This window comes from Amphibalanus amphitrite, unplaced genomic scaffold, assembly GCF_019059575.1.
Source record: "Amphibalanus amphitrite isolate SeventyFive unplaced genomic scaffold, NRLGWU_Aamphi_draft 000324F_arrow, whole genome shotgun sequence".
NCBI lineage: Eukaryota > Metazoa > Arthropoda > Thecostraca > Balanomorpha > Balanidae > Amphibalanus > Amphibalanus amphitrite.
The window spans coordinates 457475-480858 of NW_024881819.1; the positions used below are offsets into that span (position 1 = coordinate 457475).

General features: G+C 50.4%; 1 protein-coding gene across 8 annotated transcripts in view; it reads right to left on the reverse strand.

Annotated features, from left to right (window-relative positions):
• Positions 1 to 1114: 1114 nt before the first annotated feature.
• Positions 1115 to 23384, reverse strand: part of LOC122388486 (NADH dehydrogenase [ubiquinone] 1 beta subcomplex subunit 8, mitochondrial-like) — a 146905-nt gene continuing 124635 nt past the window's right edge. For all 8 annotated transcript variants that reach the window (XM_043379625.1, XM_043379626.1, XM_043379628.1 and 5 more), the window contains exons 4-5: positions 17574 to 17732; positions 1115 to 1243 (exon numbers count right to left, since the gene is read on the reverse strand). In XM_043379625.1, coding sequence (XP_043235560.1) covers positions 1187 to 1243; positions 17574 to 17732 — 216 coding nt within the window. In that variant the 3' untranslated portion in view covers positions 1115 to 1186. The remainder of the gene's footprint in view (positions 1244 to 17573; positions 17733 to 23384) is intronic.

The window sequence follows — 23384 nt, forward strand, 5'->3', positions numbered from 1 at the left end:
TCCCGGACCCGTCGGGAGCGGGTCCCATCTAGTCCCCACCTCATATAAGGTGGGGAGTGAGGGTCCACACATTGCGTGCACGGTCGAAACGATGATTCTCTACAAGGTGAGACTAAAAGCAGACAAAGAGGTAAATTGCAAGTTGAATGTATTGTAAAAATGAAATATAATAGGCTGACAGGAAGAAGATCCACTTAAACGCAAGCTTCCTATCGTCACCTTTATCAAAGACGTAGGTTTACAATTTGGTGGCCTTGTATTGGCATTTGCTGGGCACCAGAACATTAATATAGATATAAAAGTTTATAATGCTTTATTTTGTGGTTACAACCCTTGAAAATTTATGTAATTTTTTTCCAATAATAATATTTCTAAATTTATGTGGCATTTGCATAAAAACACGCTTAAATTTAATTGAAAACATGCTTTAAATAATTTATTAATCTCCTTGACGTGATATCGTATTACGATACCAGCTGACTGCCGGCGACAGATAATTTCCGTCCGAAGTCGGCTGGATTTTTTTTTTTTTTTTTTTTTTGGTGGTGAAACTCTTGGCTGTGTGGCGGCTATTTTTTTCGGCTGGATATTTTATTTCGGCGGCCGCCTGGCATTTTTTTTTTTATAACTGGCCTCTATTCGACAAAAAAATGCGATGATGTGATTGATGGCAGATTAGCCCATAATTTTACATTTTAGTGTCATTTTGCGCAGTATTTAACGTTTTTCGAAAGCTTATCTAAAATGGACATTTCATAATGTTCGTCAACATACAGATTTGGTACAAACTTGAATATTCGTATGGAAGTGGTCGCCGACGGACTGAGTTTCACGTGGCCCCGACCTCAGGAGCGGGTCAAGGTTACATGACTAGATCACGATCAATAGTTTCTAGTTTCGCCGCTAGGGTGGCGCCACTTGTGTCGATGTCCTCCCTTGGACCGTAACGGCTAGTTGTTGTGTTGTCTTCCGATGTCGAAAGCGTACTTAAAAACTGATCTGAATAATTGATAATGGTGAAACCTGAAGACTGATTAAGAAAACCCACTGTCACTAACAGAGTTAACAGTCTGACCAACTCGATCCAACGCGGAAGACGCACAGCAGCAGACGATTCTCACTACCGGCCATGTATTAGCATCACTCGTGTCGGACATCAGCCGCGCTCAGCACAGGTCAGCAGCACTCATTCTTTTAGTTGGAAGGAGTAGTGCGGTCCGTCGCGCACGTACTGCCGCGGCATCTGAAACAGAGGTCGAGGTGTAAAGGCCATCGGAAACAGCCCCTCAGGTGTAAAGTTCGCCTGGAATAGGGGCCGGGGTGCGTAGAGCACCGCTGGGGCAGCCTCACCTGGACCTCGGGACTATTGGTGGCTTCACCGGGGGCTAACGAGCCCCGCCCTCCCCCCTCTCGGGCACATCTATGATAAGTCGTGGACTCAGCTCTGGGAGCCCTCCCCCAAGGCACACACCTATTATGATCCGCGGACACTCAGCAATGGGGACTCGTCCTGGGCACACACACACACACACACCACGACCTGGCACTGGGGGATCCAAAGACAGGCGAACACGATCGTTTAGGACATTCACTTATACCAGAACGTCCGAAATCATCAAAATTTCGCAGTTTCCCGCGCATAAGAATTACTTTTATGCGCAGGAATTACTTTTAAGAATTACTTTTGTTTAAGTGCAAAGTACAGGGTGGAAAGTAAAAAAAAAAAAAATATATCCAGCCTCTGGATGACCTCAGGTCACCCGAACTTGGAAAACCTGGCGGTAGATTATACAGCTCGGTGAGCCTAGCATACCTTGCCAGTTTGAATCAAATCGATGAGCAACTCTAGATTTCATTGACAAACTAGCTCATTTTCAGTGCCATTTTGACCAGGTGCCGGACCTGGTGACCTGACCTGAAATGCCACAGACCTGAACTTTTCAGGGAAGGTGCCAAGGTATGCCAACTTTGGCGGCGTGATTTTACGTTATTCGCGAAAAACTTAGGGGTTGCATCAACCCCCGTGGCCCGGCGAGTGTTAATTAATATTTACGCCATGATAAATGTACCTATGGGCCCTTTTCACTTTGCAAGGGCCCTTTTCACCATGGGCTCCTTTCAATATGCATGGGCCCTTTTCACCATAGCACTCCACAGTCAAAAATTCGTGGCGCCGCCCCTGCGGCTGCAGGGGACAAAAGTGCCAAAAAGCCGATTTTTTCGAAAACCGTTTTTCTGCAATAACTTTTGACTCAAACCTTGCACGAACTTTCTTTTACCAGCATCGTGTTCCTCTTGTCAAGACGCGTCAAATGAACTATCACTTGACCTGGAAAGGTCAACTTGAAAATTTGACCTCAGGTCAAGGGGCCTGACCGGTAAGGGTCAAGTTGTATTTTAGTCGATCCGTATCGTCGATCCAAACATAACTATCATGGTGTGTCAAAAGAGGAAATAGCCGCCCAGCTTTAGTTCGCCAGCCTTGTCAATAGATGGCAGTACCACAGTATGGGCAGCGGATCGTGCAATTGACGTCAAATTTTCGTTATCTGCTAAGAATTGAATGGCTGATCTTTTCATGCAAGAATCAAGTAAATCAGTCCGCAACTTTTCTAGCAACAGAGATATGAAATCAAACACCCTGCCAGAGCGGCGGCGCGGCGGCCGTTACGCGCCGCCTGGGAGACTGGCGGCGCTGAACGGTTCCGAATTGGCACTGCACTAAAACCTGTTAACTGCTTGGAATAGTTATTATAGTAAAATTTTCATTCAATTGAGGAATAACGAAGGGCAGGAAGTATGTATGCTTGTGTGCGTACTATGTAAGCCAAGAAACTGCATTAGCAGATACTCGCTAATATTAGATCCAGCCAAGTCAAAACGCATTCCAGGTGATGTGTTTCTCATGGGTCAACAATATTTATCGTTCGAGGGCGGATACAGTTTTAACAATACAAAAAATATTTTTGCACAGCTCAATTCCTTGAACAATTCTCTTCAACGCCTCATTCCTAGTTAAGCGAATTAGCCCACCCTGGTTGAATAAATAAGGCGATTTCGCCACAAGGTCGGGGAAAACCGACCGAAAACGGCCGCGCTCAACGTTAATTTGGGCATGCAGACTCTTGAAAACTCGCATTGGGCGGGTAGGGTTTCCCAGGTATTGGCTCCAAAACACCGTAGCCTATTCGGCTCCCGAATACGTCCAAGTGACCCGCCTCGTTCCTAGTTAAGCTCTAATGACCTGAGATGACCTCAGGGGTCATCTCAGGTCAAGGGGTCAAGGGTGCCATTTTCATGTTCAGTGTGACAAAGCTACTAGCAATTCAGGGTTTTAGAGTGTTTATAATGACTTCCGTCTAAATAAGGCGACTCAAATTTCTCCCATTGACTTTAATGAGGAGGTCGCAAAATTGACCTGACTTTAGGTCATCGATATCGAAGTTCGAAGATATACATTTTGTACATAATGTTGCTATTATTAATCTCTGAAATTTTCAAAGTGATCGGTCACTCGGTGTAGCTTTGGCAGACATTGAAATTTTGATGTAGGGGAGAGTGGGGTAAAGCGGTCACCCGGGGCAAAGCGGCCACCCATCGTTTTAGCCCTTCATAGCTGGCGTCAGTTCCAATTTATGGTTTCCAATCATTCTTCTCTTCACGGTCGTTCGAATGAGCCAGACCGGGGTTTCAGGCCCATCACCATTGTTCTGTGAAACACGGAAAAGCATTTCTTGCCAGGTTACCAACTATGTTGACAATTTTTAAATGTTATGTTATTCCATAATCGTTTGGAATTTTTTGATAAGCGTTCTTGTCCATGCATTGCATGGTTATCGTACATGTTTTCTACCAATTTTGATGTTTTTTACCCACTTATAGCTAAGCTGGAATATTTTTGTCTCGGACGGTATGCGCGGGGCAAAGTGGCCACCCCCCAATTGGCCATAAGTTGCTTCCATCTGGATAAAAAACATTATTTATATTCAAATGTGTCGTCATGCATTCATCTTGCTCACTTTTCAGTTGCATGAGTTACCAAATAATAATATTTCGGGAGCCGAATACGGTGTTTTGGAGCCAATACCTGGGAAACCCTACCCGCCCAATGCGAGTATTTAAGAGTCTGCATGCCCAAATTAACGCTGAGCGCGGCCGTTTTCGGTCGGTTTTCCGCGACCTTGTGGCGAAATCGCCTTATTTATTCAACCAGGGTGGGCTAATTCGCTTAACTAGGAATGAGGCGTTGAAGAGAATTATTCAAGGAATAGAGTTGTGCAAAAATATTTTTTGTATTGTTAAAACTGTATCCGCCCTCGAACGATAAATATTGTTGACCCATCAGGAACACATCCCCTGGAATGCGTTTGGGCTTGGCTGGATCTAATATTAGCGAGTATCTGCTAATGCAGTTTCTTGGAGTACACAGTACGCACACAAGCATACATACTTCCTGCCCTTGGTTATCCCTCACTTGAATGAGAATTTTGCTATAATAACCATTCCAAGCAGTTAACAGGTTTTAGTGCAGTGCCAAGTCGGAACCGTTCAGCGCCGCCAGTCTCCCAGGCGGCGCGTAACGGCCGCCGCCGGCCGCGCGCCGCCGCTCTGGCAGGGTGTTTGACTTCATATCTCTATTGCTAGAAAAGTTGTGGACCGATTTACATGATTCTTGCATGAAAAGATCCGCCATTCAATTCTTAGCAGATAACGAAAATTTGACGTCAATCGCACGATCCACTGCCCATATTGTGGTACTGCCATCTATTGACAAGGCTGGCGAACTAAAGCCGGGCGGCTATTTCCACTTTTGACACACCATGATTTGAGCGCCATCGGTCCAGCCGTTCTCGAGATCTGGAATCCCTAGTGGGTGCCTACCTACATGCCAACTTTCAGCGCAATCGGCCAAGTAGTTACCGAGACATTGCAACAATTACAAAAGTGACACATCTTCGTTTTGCACGTGGCACGTGCATACGGGGTCACCCACATGCATCGGGAATAGTCCAATACTTGGTAGAAGGAATGAAGCTACCCTACAAAAATTACCGCGTGTAAATCGGTCAAGTGGTTGCTGAGATATAAGCGTCGTAGTGTTGGGATATTGTGACCGCGCACCGGCCGTGTGGGGCCGTGGAACAGGGCGGGGTCGGCGGCCCGGCCGTCCGGCCGGCGAGCCGCCTGACCGCCGCGCGGTCATCGCGCATGCGCTCTGTGCCGTGGTTATATAAGGGCGCGACCGTGACCAGACTGGGTCAGTCGGCGGGTCGCCGTGTCCGTGCTTGGTATTCGGTCGCTGGAAGCACAATACACCGTGTCGTGGTATATGCAGCTTTACTTGGCCCTAACATATTTTGGCGCGGTCGGTAGGACCAATAACGTAAATGGGCTGCATATGAGTTTTTAAGAAAGAAGATTGCTGTGAGAGTTCTGTGACGGCCTACGCAAGCTCACGGTGGAAAAAGTGAACGGAGCCGGTGAGTAGAGACTTTGGGTGATGAGAGGTTCTCTCCTGTAGAGTTCAGTATAACAAACTATGGATTTATCTGCCCTTTTCCTTTCTAGAGCTTCTAAGTTTAGTGGCGAGTCGGGTGAAGGGTGGCAAAAATGGTTCTGCCGATTCGAAGCTCAGACGGCGAGTATGAAAGCCGGGGACCGGCTGGCGGCTATGGTGGGTCTTTTGGACGGAGTCGCACTGGACACATTCGCGTCACTCACCGAAGAGTCACGGAAGGACTACGGCAGGGTGGTTGAAGCACTAAAAAGTCGTTTCGGTCGGCAAATAAGCACGTTGCAGGCTCATGCCGAGCTCAACCGAGTTTGCCAGTCACCTTCAGAGTCTGTGGAAGACTTCTCAGCCAGGATCAGAGAGTTGAGTGGACTAGCCCAGCCGGCTCTGCCCAGCGACCACAGCGCTATGGAGGGATTCCAGTGCGGCCGATTCATCTGTGGCCTCCGTGACACGCAATTGCAAGAGAGGTTAATCAACCAAAACGTATCCACTCTGGCTGACGCGGTACGCGTTAGTAAAGAATTCGAGGAGACGAAGAAGACAATCAAGGCGGTGCGAAATTGCGAGGTCGACGTCATCGGGGCGGTCCGCCCGGTCGGGGGTGAAGCAGCCGTGGGTCAAGCCGAAAAGACTGTGACGGACAACAACCGGCTCACAGCCATCGAAGATCATATTCGCGGGCTACACGAGTCGATATCGGCCATCACAATGGCGCCGAAGACGACAACTGATGCGAGTAATGCGTGGTTCACACCGGATCCGTAATGACCGTTACGTGCCGTAATGAATACGTCGGCGATTAAATAATATCTTGAAAGTGGAGGGCACAATGCAACGCGCATGCGTAGTTTGATTTTTGGGCGACGTAACGCCGTATTCGTTACGGATTCGGTGTGCACCGGGAATTGCCATGTTGAGCGCCGTCCTTCGAATCAAGTGCGCCAAAACTATTTTGCTTATAAACAATCGAAAAATGGGCTAAAGCTAAGAGCTGTTTCTTAATATCGGTGCGTCAGAATTTTAATTGGTTTTGCTCTCTTCTTTTTAAATTTATTCCTATCACTTTTGCATAGTGGTTTATAATTGTATGGAGGCATATCATTGTTAATTAACTACAATTGTGGGCATGATACTATACAGATAATCTTTTATCCTTTTTTGGCATAAACAAGAAAACATCCCTATGCTGGTCAACGCTGAAGTTCATTTTCTACACTCGTGAATCGCTGCTATCCATGGGCAAGATCAACGTACGCATCGTACAGTTTGCTCAATTGGCTTGCGAAGAGGCGGTGCAGTGTCCGTCCAAGCATCAAGTCTAGCAGGGGCAATATGGGCAGCGAAGTTGACTCAGAACTGCATAAAAGACGTGGCACGAGAATCTATGTACCTATTGGAATTTATTTTGTGGACTTTGAACTTGACCTGTAACATACCTACATGATTAGGGCTAGGCTAGGCCTACGAAGGAAATGTTATCTTTAAATAAACGAGTGAAATGTAATTACGGAACATGAATTTTATGTAGGTACGTCACTCAAGAGATACAAAGTAGGTTGTGACATACTGAAGGCATACCTACATGAAATAATGCCTAAAAATCAGTCGCGAGAGATACGATTTTTTCAAGTAGAAAGGTCCGCACTTGCACACGAGCAGACCGCTACCCGCTACCCAGACCAGCCCAATCAATCGCAACATGTGAGAAAGGGTGGGCACGTGCGCATGTGCCGACCAATACTCTCGCCGACCTTTGCCATCTGCATACTTTATATGCGTGGTGTCATTCAGCATACCAAAGTCCAAATGTGAGCGCTATCGGCCCAGCCGATCCCGAGATATGAAAAAGGGGTGCGCACGTGCGCACGTGCCGATCAATACCTTTGCCGACTTGTGAATTCTACATATAAGCATGTTATCATTCAGCATACTTGGATATAAGCACTTTCGACCCAGCCGATCCACAGATATGAAAAAGGGGTGCGCACGTGCGCACGTGCAGATCAATGCTTTCGCTGACCTGTGCAATCTGCAAATAAACTTGGTGTCATTCAGCATACTTAATATGAGCGTTATCGGCCCAGCCGATCCCAAGATGCCAAAAAGGGGTACGCACGCGCGCACGTGCAGACCAATGCCTTTGCCGATCTGTTCAATCTTCATATGTACATGGTGTCATTCAGCACACCAAATATGAACGCGATCGGCCCAGCCGATCCTCAGATATGAAAAAGGGGCACGCACGTGCGCACGTGCAGATCAATGCTTTTGTCAACCTGTGCAACTTGCATATAAACATGATGTCATTCAGCATACCAAATATGGGCGCGATTGGCACAGCCAATCCCGAGATGTGAAAAAGGGGTGCGCACGTGCGCACGCGCTGAGGCAATTCGAAATCGTCCTAAGGTCACGGGATGTGTAGTGTGCACCCAGCCAAAACAACAAACAAATATTGAACCGTTTCCATTCAGCCGTTCCCGAGTTATGGTATGACCAGCTCTTTTGGAACCTCTCTCGTCGCACGTGACACGTGCTGTAACAGGCACTCATGAGTGATATCAATAGCACAGTTCAGGGTAGAAAGGATGCAGCCCCTCCCCAAAGAAGACCGCTCATCAAACAGTCAAACCGTTTTGGAGATAAATGTCGATAAAAGTCATTACGGCGGCCGGTCGAGCCGAAAAGTTCAATTTTCCCAACTTCTGTTACGTTCCGTAACGAGTACGGTGGACGCTGCCAGTTTACGGCGACTGGTTGCCACATTTCAACTTCGTCTACAAAAGTCACAATGCTTGGGGAATCTTGAGAAATCTCTAGCTCATTACGTCCGTAACGGTTACGGCGTCATTACGGACCCGGTGTGAACCACGCATAAGTCTCGCCGACTTCCCCGGTGCTACCACTGCGAGCAGCCGGGTCATTTTCAGCGAGACTGCCCCGAGCGTAGCCGTGGTTCACCTAGCGTCAGATGCTTCGGCTGTGGAGAATTGGGTCACCTCAAGCGACACTGCCCGATTTCATTGCCGTCGACAAGGGATGGGCGCGCGCTGCCGCTCTGCTTATGTTGTGGGCAGCAGGGCCACTGGATGGCGGGGTGCCAATACTTCCAGGGTGGCAGCACTGGCGGAGGCCACTCCGAGACAAGAGCTGCTGATCCCCGGCGGGGCGCCAGTGCGCATCAGGAAAACTGAGCCGGACTGGAGCCGTGGGACAGGTCCCAGTCCTCTCGAAAGCGTCCCCACTCACGGCGTCGGCCGTTCGGGTCGTCATTCACGGCGCTCCGACATGGGCGCTGGTGGACACTGGTGCCGACTTCACCATGATGCGAAGAGGATTTTATGAGGGGAACCCAGCACTCAGAGCAATCCGGCTCAGCCCGAGCGCGCGCAATGCAATCGGAGCGGGAGGTACCTCCCTCCAGGTAGTTGGTGAGTTGGAAAACCTCTCATTATGCATTGATGGAGTCAGCTTCCGATGCCCGGTAGTGACCGTGGCAGACGACCTCGTGTACGACGTGATACTAGGTCGCGACTTCACGTGCATGCATCGCACGGTCATTGACAACGACGCTGGCTCATTCAAGATTGGAACCATGAGCGTTCCCCTGCCGAGCCGGGAGCAGGTTCGACCAAGACGTGCGCGAGTGCGATTACTGTCGAACGTCGTCATTCCAGCACGGTCAGAGAGCGTGGTAGCCGGTAAGCTGGAGAGAGTGGACGGCGTGCAGAGTGATGAAATGGGTGCAGCCGGGATATTCGAGCCATCAACCGTAGCGGAGCGGGAGGGACTCCTGACTCCAAGGGCTCTGGTCGTTGCAGACGACGACGGGTGCGTCTCGATCATTTTGACAAATGTTGGGTCTGAAGAAGTCCGTGTTCTCAGAGGCAGTGACCTAGGGACATTTTATGATGCTACAAACGAGAAGGACTGCGAGTACAAGTTGTGCCTGGCTGCAGACGGAGGCGTTGAGGACAGTGATGATGATGACGTTGATGATGTGAGCTGCAGAACAGAAAGGCGTCAGAATACGACGGTGACAGAAGTACTTGATGTGGACGGATCTGACTTCTCAGCGGAAGGAAAGGAGAAGCTCAGAACCATTCTCGGCGAATATGCAGACATCTTCAGTCAGTATGCGGGTGATATCGGCAAGACAGATTTGCTCGAACACCACATCGACACAGGGGAGGAGGCTCCCGTGAAGCAGAGACCACGGCGGGTACCAGTTAAACTCCGCGAGCAAGTCGAGATGCAGAAGACGCAGATGATGAAAGATGGAATAATTGAAGAGAGTACAAGTCCTTGGTGCTCCCCAGTCGTCCTGGCCAGAAAGAAATATGGAAGTTTCCGCTTCTGCGTCGATCTCCGCGCGATCAACAGCCGAACTCGCGGATGTGCGCATCCTCTGCCGAGGGTCGACGAGGCGTTGGATACCCTAGCGGGGGCGACGTGGTACACGACGCTCGACATGGCGACCGGTTACTGGCAGGTCCCGCTGGCCACAGAGGACCGAGAAAAGACGGCGTTCTCCACGGGCAAAGGACTCCATCAGTTCAGGGTGATGGCCATGGGTCTCAAAAATGCTGGAGCCACATTCCAGCGACTCATGGAACTGGTGCTTGCAGGTCTGGACTCGAAACGCTGTTTAGTCTACCTTGGTGACATCATCATATCAAGCAGATCCGAGGACGAGCACATCACAACGCTCCGTGATGTGTTCAAGCGAGTGAGGTCGGCGAAGCTGAAGCTCAAACCAGAAAAGTGCCGCCTCGCAAAACGCGAAGTTACGTTCCTCGGTCACCGGGTCGCAAAGGAGGGACTCCTACCGGACCCACATAACATCCAGAAGATACTCGACTGGGCTCCACCGAAGACGGAAGAGGGCATGAAGAGCTTCCTCGGATTGTGCGGATATTACAGCCGTTTTGTCCCACAATACATGGATCTCACGAAGCCGCTGAGGGAAGCCAAGGTGGTGGGTGACCACCTGACGTGGACGCCGGAAGCTGAAGCAGCTTTTGAGAGTCTGAAGCAGGCGCTGACTGCACCTCCAGTGTTAGCCCTCCCTACGTTCCGTGGTACATTCGTCTTGTACACGGATGCATCCGACTCTGCAGTCGGTTCAGTGCTCGCGGAGCGGGTGGGTGACACGGAGAGAGTCATCGCCTACGACAGTAAGGTGCTGACAAAACAACAGCGCAGATGGCCAACATATGATAAAGAACTCTGGGCCATCGTCCACGCCATCCGGCGATTCAACCAGTACACAGTTGGAGCAGAATTCGAAGTCGTGACCGATCACAAACCACTCACGGGTGTACCGGAGTCCATCAATGTGGAACGTGACGGGACGGGAAGACGTGGCCGGTGGGCCATCGAGCTGAGCTCTTACCAGTTCCGGGTGGTTGTCCGGCCGGGCCGTGATCACGGCAATGCCGATGCGATGTCCCGGCAGCGACCAGTCAACGGCAATATCTGGACGGGTAAGCGCAGAAAGTCTTGTCCCGCCGAAACCGGTCAAGCACCCGTGCATACCGCAGCTACAAGAGCCCAAGAACCTGCTTCTGGTGAAGAGGAAGAATGTGGGGGGAAGATTCGAGGCGCAGCAGAACTTGACCAAGTCTGCGCACTGCCTACTGCGCCACCTAGTGCGAAGGGTGACCAGGCGGGACGCCTAATCACTGAAGCACCAGGACAATCGGAGTTGCAGACGGCGCAACAAGAGGACGAGGTCCTCAGTGTCATGCGGAACGCCTGTCTGGGCAGTCAGGAACCACCGCACGATCACCCTCTCGCCGAGTGGGAGCTACTGCGTGGGAGCTGGACGCAGCTCGAAGTGCGGGAGGGCGTCCTCGGCATGAGGACGAAGTGGGGCTTCCGGGCCCTGGTCCCCGATTCGATGCGATCAAGGATCATGACGCTCGCCCATGACCATCCGACGTCCGCACACTTGGGACGGAGTCGAACAACGGAAAGAGTGCGACAGCGCTTCCTCTGGCCCGGCATGTTCGCTGACATCCGTCGGTACTGCAGCACGTGTGACCTTTGCCAACGGCGCCATCGCCCTGCACCGAAGAAACGGGCTCCTCTGGTGACGGAGGTCACGAGTCAGCCGTTCCGCAGAATTGCGATTGACATCACTGAGATGCCGGTGTCGGAGAATGGCAACCGATATGCAGTAGTCATCATGGACTACTTTTCTAAATACGTCCGAGTGTACCCAGTCAGACGGCAGGATGCCGAAACCGTAACCACGGTGCTGTTGGATTGGGTTTACGACATGGGGGTGCCAGACAGGATTCACTCGGACCAAGGAGGCCAATTTGAGTCTGCGTTGTTCCAGTGCATGTGCAAGCGACTGGGCATCCAGAAAACGCGTACAACGCCCTATCACCCCGAGAGTGATGGTATGGTAGAGCGTTTTATGAGAACACTCAAGGACATGGTCGCCAAATACGTTGACCCTCAGGGAACGAACTGGGACGCTGACATCAAGGCGTACTGCATGGCTTACAACACCTCTGTGCACAGCGTCACCGGATATTCCCCGTTCTTTCTGCTGCACGGATTCCACCCGAAAACGCCACTCGATGCGGTCATCAACCCTCCGGATCGGGCGGTAAATATCCGGTGCTACCTTGAAGACCGTCTAAAGGCCATTTCAGAGGCTTATCAGACGACTATCAGGAAAACCCGTGCTAGTGCTACGGAGGCTGCGACCCGATTCAACCAGCGCGCGAGCGGAAAAGGGTTCGAGGCTGGTGACCGGGTATGGATTCGGGATAATAGGGTCTCGGTCGGCGGGAAGCCGAAGCTGGGACTGTACTACAAAGGCCCGGGCACCATCATCGGCCGCCTCGGAGGAGAGAGAGGAGTAACGTACCTCGTCCGTGACGACAAGGGCAAGGAAAAGGCCCTGCACTTCAACCAGCTAAAGCCAGCTGTGGAACGGGAGTCCCACAAACAGGAAACGTCTGGAAGCACCCGGAGGGACGACGCATCGGACACAGCCACAGAAACGCGTCCCAGGAAGCAGACGGGGTCCGAGGAGACTGGACCGGATCCGCTGGCGTTGTACTACCTCTGCCGGCGGGCCCGAGATCAGGTGGGGGATGGGGGTACATCTGTGCGGGGCGCGTATGTGACCAGGTCTGGCAGAGTGTCGCTCCCCCCAGATCGTTTTCAATCCTAGGCCTCGGATGCTCTCGATGTGCATCACCAGTGTCTGAATCAGTTTGTATTTCTGGTCGCGTTCCGGTCGCGTAGTGTGTCGCGTTTCTTTGTTACTTGACCAAGTGGAAACGTTTCTTTTATGGGGGGAGGAGTGTTGGGATATTGTGACCGCGCACCGGCCGTGTGGGGCCGTGGAACAGGGCGGGGTCGGCGGCCCGGCCGTCCGGCCGGCGAGCCGCCTGACCGCCGCGCGGTCATCGCGCATGCGCTCTGTGCCGTGGTTATATAAGGGCGCGACCGTGACCAGACTGGGTCTGTCGGCGGGTCGCCGTGTCCGTGCTTGGTATTCGGTCGCTGGAAGCACAATACACCGTGTCGTGGTATATGCAGCTTTACTTGGCCCTAACAGTAGAATCGTGACCACGGCCGGCCGGCCGGCCGGCCGCTCATACTCAGAAATTTCCGTTAATCTAAGGAAAGACTACGCTCGCTTCGCTCGCTCCGTAATAATCGTATTACACCGCGCTTGCTCAATGCTCAGTTCGTATTGTAAAAGCACTGCGGCACTGCATAGATGCAGGCGCTCTGCTACTGCCATCTATGGGTGAAAGATGAAGATAATGAAGATAATGTTTGCGCCTGTAGTGATACTGTACCGCAATAACCATTATCTTCATCTTTCACCCATAGATGGCAGTAGCAGAGCGCCTGCATCTATGCTGTGCCGCAGTGCTTTTACAATACCAGTATAACGCCTTTTGGGGCGACTAACGGAGCGAGCGAGAGGGTGGGCCTTGCACGTGCGAAATTGCGAGGGGGTACCTCCAACTGACTTGTGCACGGCACCCTACTAACTGGTCTCTAGCGACGTGCCAAATTTGGGCACAATCGGCCCAGCCGTTCTCGAGATCTGGAAGCGGCACCCTGCACGTGCGCACGTGCAAAATGGGTCCCAACTGACTTGTGCACGGCACCCTACTAACCGGTCCCTAACTGTGTACCAAATTTCGGTCGAGCCGTTCTCGAGATCTGGAAACGACCCCTGCACGTGCGCACGCGCAGCAGCACCCCAACTCTGGCACATGAATATGCAGTGCCAAGTGGGTGCCTACCTACATGCCAACTTTCAGCGCAATCGGCCAAGTAGTTACCGAGATATTGCAACAATTACAAAACGGACACCTCTTCTTTTTGCACGTGGCACGTGCATAAGGGGTCACCCACATGCATCAGGAATAGTCCAATACTTGGTAGAAGGAATGAAGCTACCCTACAAAAATTACCGCGTGTAAATCGGTCAAGTGGTTGCTGAGATATAAGCCTCGCAAAAGCGTGACCACGGCCGGCCGGCCGGCCGCTCATACTCAGAAATTTCCGTTAATCTAAGGAAAGACTACGCTCGCTTCGCTCGCTCCGTAACAAACTGAGCATTGAGCAAGCGCGGTGTAATACGAATAGGGGAGAGTGGGGAAAGATGCCCAGGGTTTTGCTATGTCATATATTATTCGAAAATGACGATGGGAAAGCAAAAACTTGGAGTTTCAACGGAAGCCGACATCATTTTTCTCCAAAAATATCACACTTTCGTGCGTGAAATATCATAACTTTTTTTGCTATTAAGCATTTTCCTGAAGAGGTGAAAGGGGACATCTTACCCCACAGGGTGGGAAAGACGCCCCCTGACGTTGGGAAAGATGCCTCCTGCACTATAAGTGACATAAATGGGCACGTGAATCACCTGAACGAATCAGTAGTCCCTTCGAGCCTGCAGTAGACACCAAACGTCATCATAAGGGCCCTCAAAAGTAGTCGTAAGGGCTTCAGAGGTCATCGTTAGGGCCATCATAGTCCAGCGCGGCCAAACAAGCCTCCGTGGTGGCGTTCGGAGACCACTGTGGGGCTCTTATAGGTCTTCATGATGCTTGAGGGCCCTCGAGCCCATCGTGGGGACCTCCGATGCCAGCGCGGCCCGTGGGGCCAACGTGGGAGCCCTCAAAGGATGTCGTGAGGGGCCCTGGAGCCAATAATGGGGCCCACAGAGGCCGTCGTGAGGGCTCTCAGAGTCAGATGCCGCCCAAAAAGTCGCTATGTGGGCCGAGAGACCGGCATGGGGAGCACCCGACCGTACTGGACTCTCAATAGTCCCAGATCGGCTTTTGTCTACATCACAAGTATGTAATAAATGATTTGACGGGCTGTTTGAAGGATAGCCTCAAGCCCAACTGAGCTTCGCAATTTTTTGTGCAGTTAACAAGGCAGGCTTCCGCTTTGCGCTAAGAACATTCATTTCCAGGTCCGATTCTTTGTTTCGCCGCTAGAGGGGGCGGGGCGTCTTTCCCACCCTGGGCATCTTACCCCACTCTCCCCTATGTGGTGGCCTAGACCAGTGACCGCGGCCAAGAAGAAATGGCTCTAACCAGGGTATATTGAATTAGGGCTCTAACTTGACTGAGTAGCGGTAAATCAGCATCTGACTTAAGTTATTATTACGAGACCACGTTTGGCCGGAATCGTGATTCGGCGTACGTCGGCGCGCACTAGCCACGCGTTTGCTGTCTTTTCGTGGTTTCAAGCGTTCAAACATGTGATATGATGTTGGTCACATGCAATATGGTGGGTGTCAAGGTCACGTGAAAATTAGGTCAAGGTCACTGACCTTTAATGACCTTGATTCACTTTTTCGAGTTTTACATGCTTCTAGAACAGTTTTTGGAGCTGATTTCGAATTAAGCATTCAGTTTAACATTTAAGAAATTATAGTTTTAGTGCCTTCGTAACATGTTACGACGCCATCAGTGGTGGTTGACACCTACTATGGATAAGCTACTTTACTATGGATAATTGATACTTTACTATGGATAAGATTCTTTACGTATACCTATATGGTGCTCTTAGTAATCGCCGCCAACGTTTTAGACCGATTGTTCAGTCTGTGTAGCTATGACGGGCATTATAACTTTTCCTAAGGTAAGGCCACTTGGACGTAACCTGGTGACCTAACCTTGAGAGTTGAGTGACCTGGGTCTGAAAGTTATGCAGCATGTGTGAAAAAGATTCATGAAAGGGTGTGCTAAAAACGGCGGCGCTCCACAACGCCGTTTTCGAGGTATTTACATAAACCTACATGGGGTGTCCAAGCATCCCACCGCCCGGCGCGGATAATTTTTTGCACGTGCAGAGCGCACCTTTGGGGTCCACCAGGAGATAGATATGCTCAATAACTATGCTGGAATGCATTCTGGGTGGCCTGTGTAAATTTGGCACTTTGAGCTTGCTAGCGCTACCCGCTCTGCCCGTATATGTGACAGTGTGACACAGAGTGCAACATCAAAAGGTTTGCACGTGCACAGCACGTGCACCGTGTACCTCAGCACATATATTTGCACAGCGACTTAAAGCGCTCGTCCAGGAGTGTCAGTGTGCCAAATTTGGTGTGCCTAGGTCAAGGTTTTCCGGAATCGGAGGATGCATCCTCAAAACATGTTTTTCGCCCCTGGCGCGTGCATTCCGCACCCCCTGCTGCCGAGCATACCATATGTTAATGGTCAAACACCGGGACATGTGACCTGTGAATTTGGCACCTGTGCCGCCCACCGTTTAATTTGGAGCGTTGCTTAAAGGTTTTTGCCCTTCCCGACTTTGTCGGCACGTGGCACGCGCCACGTGACACCGAATGACCTGTGACATGCATCATCACCTGCCTCAAAGCATTACCCATCGAACGGTACCACCAGCATCTCGATCCGATCATCCGTTTAGACGCAATTCCAATTGTAATGGTTCGATGACCTTTCAGAGCACGGGTTTTTGGCAACGTAAAATGGCGCCTTGTCGGCTTCACTATCTTCCATAGGAGGTCCATTGGGATCGTCAGTCCAGTTTATTTATACGTCCGTGAGTTTTATTCACCTCGGTTTTTGCTACGGACCTCGTGCCTACCGGCACTCGGTCCTCCGCACAAAAACCTCGGTGAATAAAACGCATTTTCCCAGCCCCGGTCGGGAATATATAATCCTTTCATACATCTTTTCTAATTCTATCCATCGCATGTTCTCGGAACTGTGACCAAAACAAATGATAACGTTACTTTTGGGACGCCCTGTATGCTGTATGGGCGGAGGTCAGCCCGCCCCCCCCCCCGTGAATCTTTCTGCGTGGTCATTGCGATCTTGGCCAATGGCCACCCACCACTGACCACAGTCTGGGCACACCCATCACGGGCCACAGTCTGGGCACACCCACCACGGGCCACAGTCTGGGCACACCCACCACGGGCCACAATCTGGGCAGTGGGCACACCCACCACGGGCCACAGTCTGGGCACACCCACCACGGGCCACAGTCTGGGCACACCCACCACGGGCCACAGTCTGGGCACACCCACCACGGGCCACAGTATGGACACACCCACCACGGGCCACAGTCTGGGCACACCCACCACGGGCCACAGTCTGGGCACACCCACCACGGGCCACAGTCTGGGCACACCCACCACGGGCCACAGTCTGGGCACACCCACCACGGGCCACAGTCTGGGCACACCCACCACGGGCCACAGTCTGGGCACACCCACCACGGGCCACAGTCTGGGCACACCCACCACGGGCCACAGTCTGGGCACACCCACCACGGGCCACAGTCTGGGCACACCCACCACGGGCCACAGTCTGGGCACACCCACCACGGGCCACAGTCTGGGCAGTCACCACGGGCCACAGTCTGGGCAGTGGGCACACCCACCACGGGCCACAGTCTGGGCACACCCACCACGGGCCACAGTCTGGGCACACCCACCACGGGCCACAGTCTGGGCAGTGGGCACACCCACCACGGGCCACAGTCTGGGTACACCCACCACGGGCCGCAGTCTGGGCACACTCACCACGGGCCTAAACATCTTCTTGTTGTCGAAGTAGAAGAAGAGCAGCGAGTAGCCGGCCACGACGGCCAGGAAGGCGGCCCACATCTGCGGGATGGAGATGCGCAGCCGCCGGTCCGCGTTGTAGCGGTCCTCTCCGAACATGTCCATCTCGTGGTGAATCTGCGCCCGGGGCGGACACGTCGGCTCAGCGGTCGCACAGCACGCAGCTCAGTGACTACAGTTTGCTTAGCTTACCGTAAAACGCCCAAACTTTAGCCGCCGTGCTAATTGCAGCCATAACTGGAAAAGCAATTTAAAGATGCGTTGTATAGGGTGTGTCATATCAATACTTTTTCTCTCAGATCAAGCGTTCCCTATCATTTTCCTGTTCCCTGTGCCTAATGAAGCTCTGTGCTACCTTTGTCTTTTTTTTTCTCTGCAAGAAAAATCGCGCGGCGCTGGCCGATTTAAATTTCGGATTTTCAGCGGCGCCCGGCGTTGCAGTCGCCATTTTTCAAACAATGCGCGCGGTGACACTGACACCACCCGCGGGAGAAATCGTCGGCTTGTTGTGACAAACGCTGTTCGGCGACGGAAATTCGATCGTGGGATCTTGTTTGTACGGATCCTGAACCCTACCGACGGGGATTTATGAGTTGAGCGGTTCACAATCTCTCATTGAATCATTGCCCGTGCTGCCATTACATAGAGATCAGCTTTGTTGCAGAAGAGCCACAAGAGTGCAAGAGGACAAATGCGAGGACGCTAGCCAGATCGTATGTTTTAAAAAGTTATGCAACACCAGTGACAGTCCAAAACTCATATAACGCATGACAGTTACCTACTAGAACGATTGATTGATAAACCTTTCGTCTAATCATGCTTTAGCGGCCTGTATCGAAAACATAAGAAATTCAGTCGCACGGATGGGGGTTAAAAACTTCTTATGAAACTGAATGAGACAAGTAAGAGAACGGTGCTTAATCAGAATAACTGTAGCGGTAACGACGGATGAACAACACCGAGGTGTCAGGTACGGAACTCTAGGCATGAGCAAACAAAAATACGTGAGGTGAATGAAAAGTTTTGAGCCATACACAGTTACAGGAGACGCAGGCTAATGAAAATTTGGTCACATATATTGCCACTCTTCTTATGAGTGTACACCAAGTTTTCAAGTCGTAGTCCTCTTTGTTTCGTTTTTTGAGCCCGTTTAAGTAAAGAAGATTCCGCGTTCGGTGAAAAGGGAGAAAATCGAGAACTGAAGGTTTTATAAAGTACTAGCGCACTGCGTTCCCTACGTTACACCCTCACGAAAATGCATTATGCGGGATTGGCAAGTTCGAATGATGGTAATTTAGAGTTGATGTGACATCTAGAAGTCGGGATATACGCGCCAAGTTGATTGAAAGGGTCAAACTGTATTTGTATACAAAAGTGAAACTCTTCCTCTATCCAACTGCAACTCTACCCAACCCCAGGGGCGGATCCAGAAAATCTCCAAGGGAGGGGCCATTAGAAACCAGGAGGCCCCCCATAATCCCACCTGTTGGAGGCCCCATCTTCCCACTTGTTGGCCCCCCCCAAAAAAACTGCGTCTATTGAGCTTATCTAGCTGTTCAGGCAACATCTCAACATCTGTGCAGGCTTGGAGGCCCTCTGTGCAGGTTAGGAGGCACTGTAAAAGTGGTCATCTCTGTGAGTATAAGAGACCTCCAAGTTATGAAAAGCTTTACCAATCTTCTAACAAAGAAGTCTTCTCAGCTAGTCTTCTAAGAAATAACTAAGTGGGTAGGTTAAAAAAAACTCATCGGATTTCGGCCACTTTATTTTCAGGAGGCCCCCTTTTCAGCTTTTTAACTTTTTAACTTTTAATTTATTTTTGAAAAAAATCGGCCAAGGGGGGGGGGGGCATGGCCCCCATGGCCCCCCTTGTATCCGCGCCTGCCCAACCCTACACTACCCCTACCCTACCCCTATCCCTACTCCTACTTCTACCCCTACCCTACTCCTACTTCTACCCCTACCCTACTCCTGCTCTACCCTACTCCTACTCTACCCTAAACCAACACAACCCTAACCTACCCCTACCCTACCCTACTTCCACAGTACCATTACCCTACTCCTACACTACCTCTAACCCTACCCATACACTACCCTACTCCTACACAAATTCAATGCATACCGTACAAGCCGTAATCGCCACGCCATACGTGGAAGGCTTTTGGTGTCAATACATACATACATACATACATACATACATACACTACCCCTACTCCTGCACTGCACTGCACTGCACTGCACTGCATTGCACTACACGACACTACACTACACTACACTACACTACACTACACTACACTACCCTACCCTACCCTACCCTACCCTACCCTACCCTACCCTACCCTACCCTACCCTACCCTACCCTACCCTACCCTACCCTACCCTACCCTACCCTACCCTACCGACAGTCCAAGTTTCAGCTCAATTGGCCCAGTATCATGCATCATAATATGCACTCAGATCGGTATGAGTATATCGCCACTCATCCCACAGTCTCTACTACCATGAACATTATTTTCATTTCTTCATATGCTTTGATGATGTCATGAATGTTACTGCTGAGCTTCATCTTAAATACACCATACATATTGTTAAATCAACTAACAAGCGGTATTAATCGAATTCGCAATCATGAAGAGAAACGCGCATAAGACCTGCAAAACTACGTGACAGTGAAGCCGAATGCTTCTTTAACGAATCAAGAAACCAGGGGGGCGACACGGCTATTCACGTAATGTATTCAGTTCTGGGCCTCGCGGGGCCTCGCGATGACGCGGCTGGAGGCAACTACTCAGCGCGCTAGGATACTTCTGGCGGGGCCGGGCGCTGAACGGTATGCAATGAATGGGTTATGGGCGGGCAATTGAATTTGAATAGACATCAGCAATCGGGTGGGGATGGAGAACGTTTCTAAGCGAGCTTGGGATCAGTGGCGGATCCAGGGGGGGGGCTGCGGGGGCTGGCAGCCCCCACCCAAGGAAAACTGGCGCCACTGCGCCGAAGGCGCAGTGGCGCCAATTTTCAATTCGCAACTCATCGGAGTGCCGCATACTAGGACTAGGATGCAAAAATCAGTCGAATAACGTCGTTTCAGTACGCTCCGCACCGATATTTCCAATCGTGTGGTGTCACTGTACATACTGATCCTGGGCGCCTCTTGTCAGGGCCACTGGGCGCCAATATTGCAGCGCCAATACGATGCGACTATGGCGCCCATCCGGGGCGTGGCGCCCAATTATGACCTGCAGCCCCTCCCCAGTGAAAATCCTGGATCCGCCACTGCTTGGGATGGGGGAAAGCCGAAAATGTCACGATCGGCTCAGAGCTCCGACAGGGCCGGCATAGGCGGCGGAACGGGGAGGGCACCGGGGCACCGTGCCCCCTTTAATTTTGACATTTTAACATTAACCCTATGAGCGTTGCATGGAAAGGATGGGACCAAAAGTCGGCAGTGCCCCCCCCCCCCCCACCTAATCGAAGGTGCTCCGCCGCTACTGAGGGCCGGGTGACGTACCATGTGTAGTACCGTAAAGTGGGGCTATTTGAAACGGATTTTACAGTTTTTGGCCTCTCCCTTTAAGACTGTTCATATTTCTTATAGCATGTAAATTGCAAAAATGTAGTTCTCCGTAAGCTCTTTCATATTGGTGCATTTTGGTTCAGCTAGTAATAATGATTAAGGATATTTTTTTAGTTAAAGCCTGTCTCAAATAGCCCCATAGGGTGGGGCTATTTGAGACAGTTTTAGTTACGAAGAAATTGAAGAAAATCGGTCACGCTAGAGATAATGTTTTAAATGCCATGCGATTGGAAATTAAATTTTGATCATTCTGGCAAAAATTGTTTTTGCAAAGACAGTTATATTTCCTTTATATTCAATCTTTTCCTTTTTCGTAGGATGCTTCATTTCGGTAGGTCATGGATGAGATAATAATGGATTGGTGTCTTCGCAGTTTTTGGCGACATTGAGCTCAGGCCTGCCATCTAGCGGGAGAATTATCGTAAGTTAGGAGCAAGCCGAGTGAACGCCGCTGATTAGCATTGTGACACACGGGAGTGTGGTGTAGTAGCGGGCTTGTTGTGCAATTTTTCAAAAGGTTATGTCTTTATATGTCAGTAAAAGCGAAGAAATTAATAGATTTATGTGCAGGGTCAGTAATAAGATAAGCAGTTCCATGTTATTTCCTCATTAAATCGTGAAACAGGGAGTTATTGGAGACTTCGACAGCACGTGTCGTTTTCGCCATTTTTCACATGAGTCTTTACTTGGCCTAAATCAAACAAATTGTCCGATCAAAGAACAAAACGAACGTTAAGTACTATCTATAAGTCTAAGTTGAACGGAATTGCTAACGTCATTGCCGCTCAATAGTGTCATTCAATACGCTCTATGAAAAGGACCCAACCAGTGCTGCGTAGACGATGAAATTTCAGTGACTTTGGCTCCAACTCCGATTCCGGTATCCAAATATCGACTCCGACTCCTCCGGGTAGAACTGTCGATTCACACGGACTCCGACTCTGACTCCGACTCTGCAGCCCTGGTAAGTCTGTGGAATCGATGACTTTTCGGTGACGTTCGACTCATACTCCGACTACAGCTTTTAAAAATCAACCGACTCCGAGTCGGAACTGAACCGCTGGCTCTAACTACAACTTCGCAGCCCTGGCCTAAGATAGCCGCCTAAAACAACTTTGATGTGTGATCTTCTTCGTACATTGTTAATGTTATTCTAAACAAGGGGTGGAGAAGGGAGACGAAGCCTTCACAAACAAGGATCTCCTATACTGCGGATCAATCAGCTGCTGGAACAGAAAGGCATAAACACCACGCATCTCATTTCATCGTTTTCCTAACGACTCTGCACCAATGTAAGCACTGATCAATGCAATGCGAGCATCGATGTGACATTTGTGTACCAAGTTTGAGTGTTATCCGCCCAGCCGCTCTTGAGATATGGAAGCGGCACCCCGCACGTGCGCACGTGCAGTAGCACCCTCATGTGACACATGGAAATGCATTGGCCACTGGGTGCCTAACTATTGACGAAGTTTTACTGTAATGGGCCCAGCCATTGCGGAGTTACTTTATGTGGAACAATTTCGACACCCCTAAGTTGGCACGTGGCACGTGCCGTAACAATTAACTAAGATGAAGAAAATCAAGCGAACTTCGGAGAAGAAGGAATAAGCCTACCAAAAATGTATGACATATTGTCAAACTGCTGTACCATTGTGAGTAAATGACCATTGAAAAGGTCGTACAAGCCAATGGGACTGGGCGTTTCAATACACACCGTCTTACGCATTTATCTTCGTTATTAGACATAAAGACATAAAGACATAAATTTGCAGTACAACAAAGAGCCACTGGGGCCCATACTTGGTTGCACATTTGCACAGTCTGTCAAAATGCGTGCCACCTTTCCGCTTTTCTCCCTAACTTATGTGTGTGAAGTTGGCACAAAACAGCGACACATTGCAGGCATAAATCATACCTACACCACATTACACAACATTTTGCCACTTCATCACTTCATCAATCATTTCGTCACAACTCTTCCCTGCCCCCCCCCCCCCCCGGCCACGCACTATCATCGCCAAATGTCTCACAAGTCCACTGCCATGCAAGGCATCTCCAAACAATTCGCATGCAAGCTCAACGGAATAGCATCAAACACCCGCAACAACATTCTGCACACTTATTGCAACCTAATACCAGGCATAATTTTTGCTATGAATTCACGCACATCTTACATTGATCACATGCAC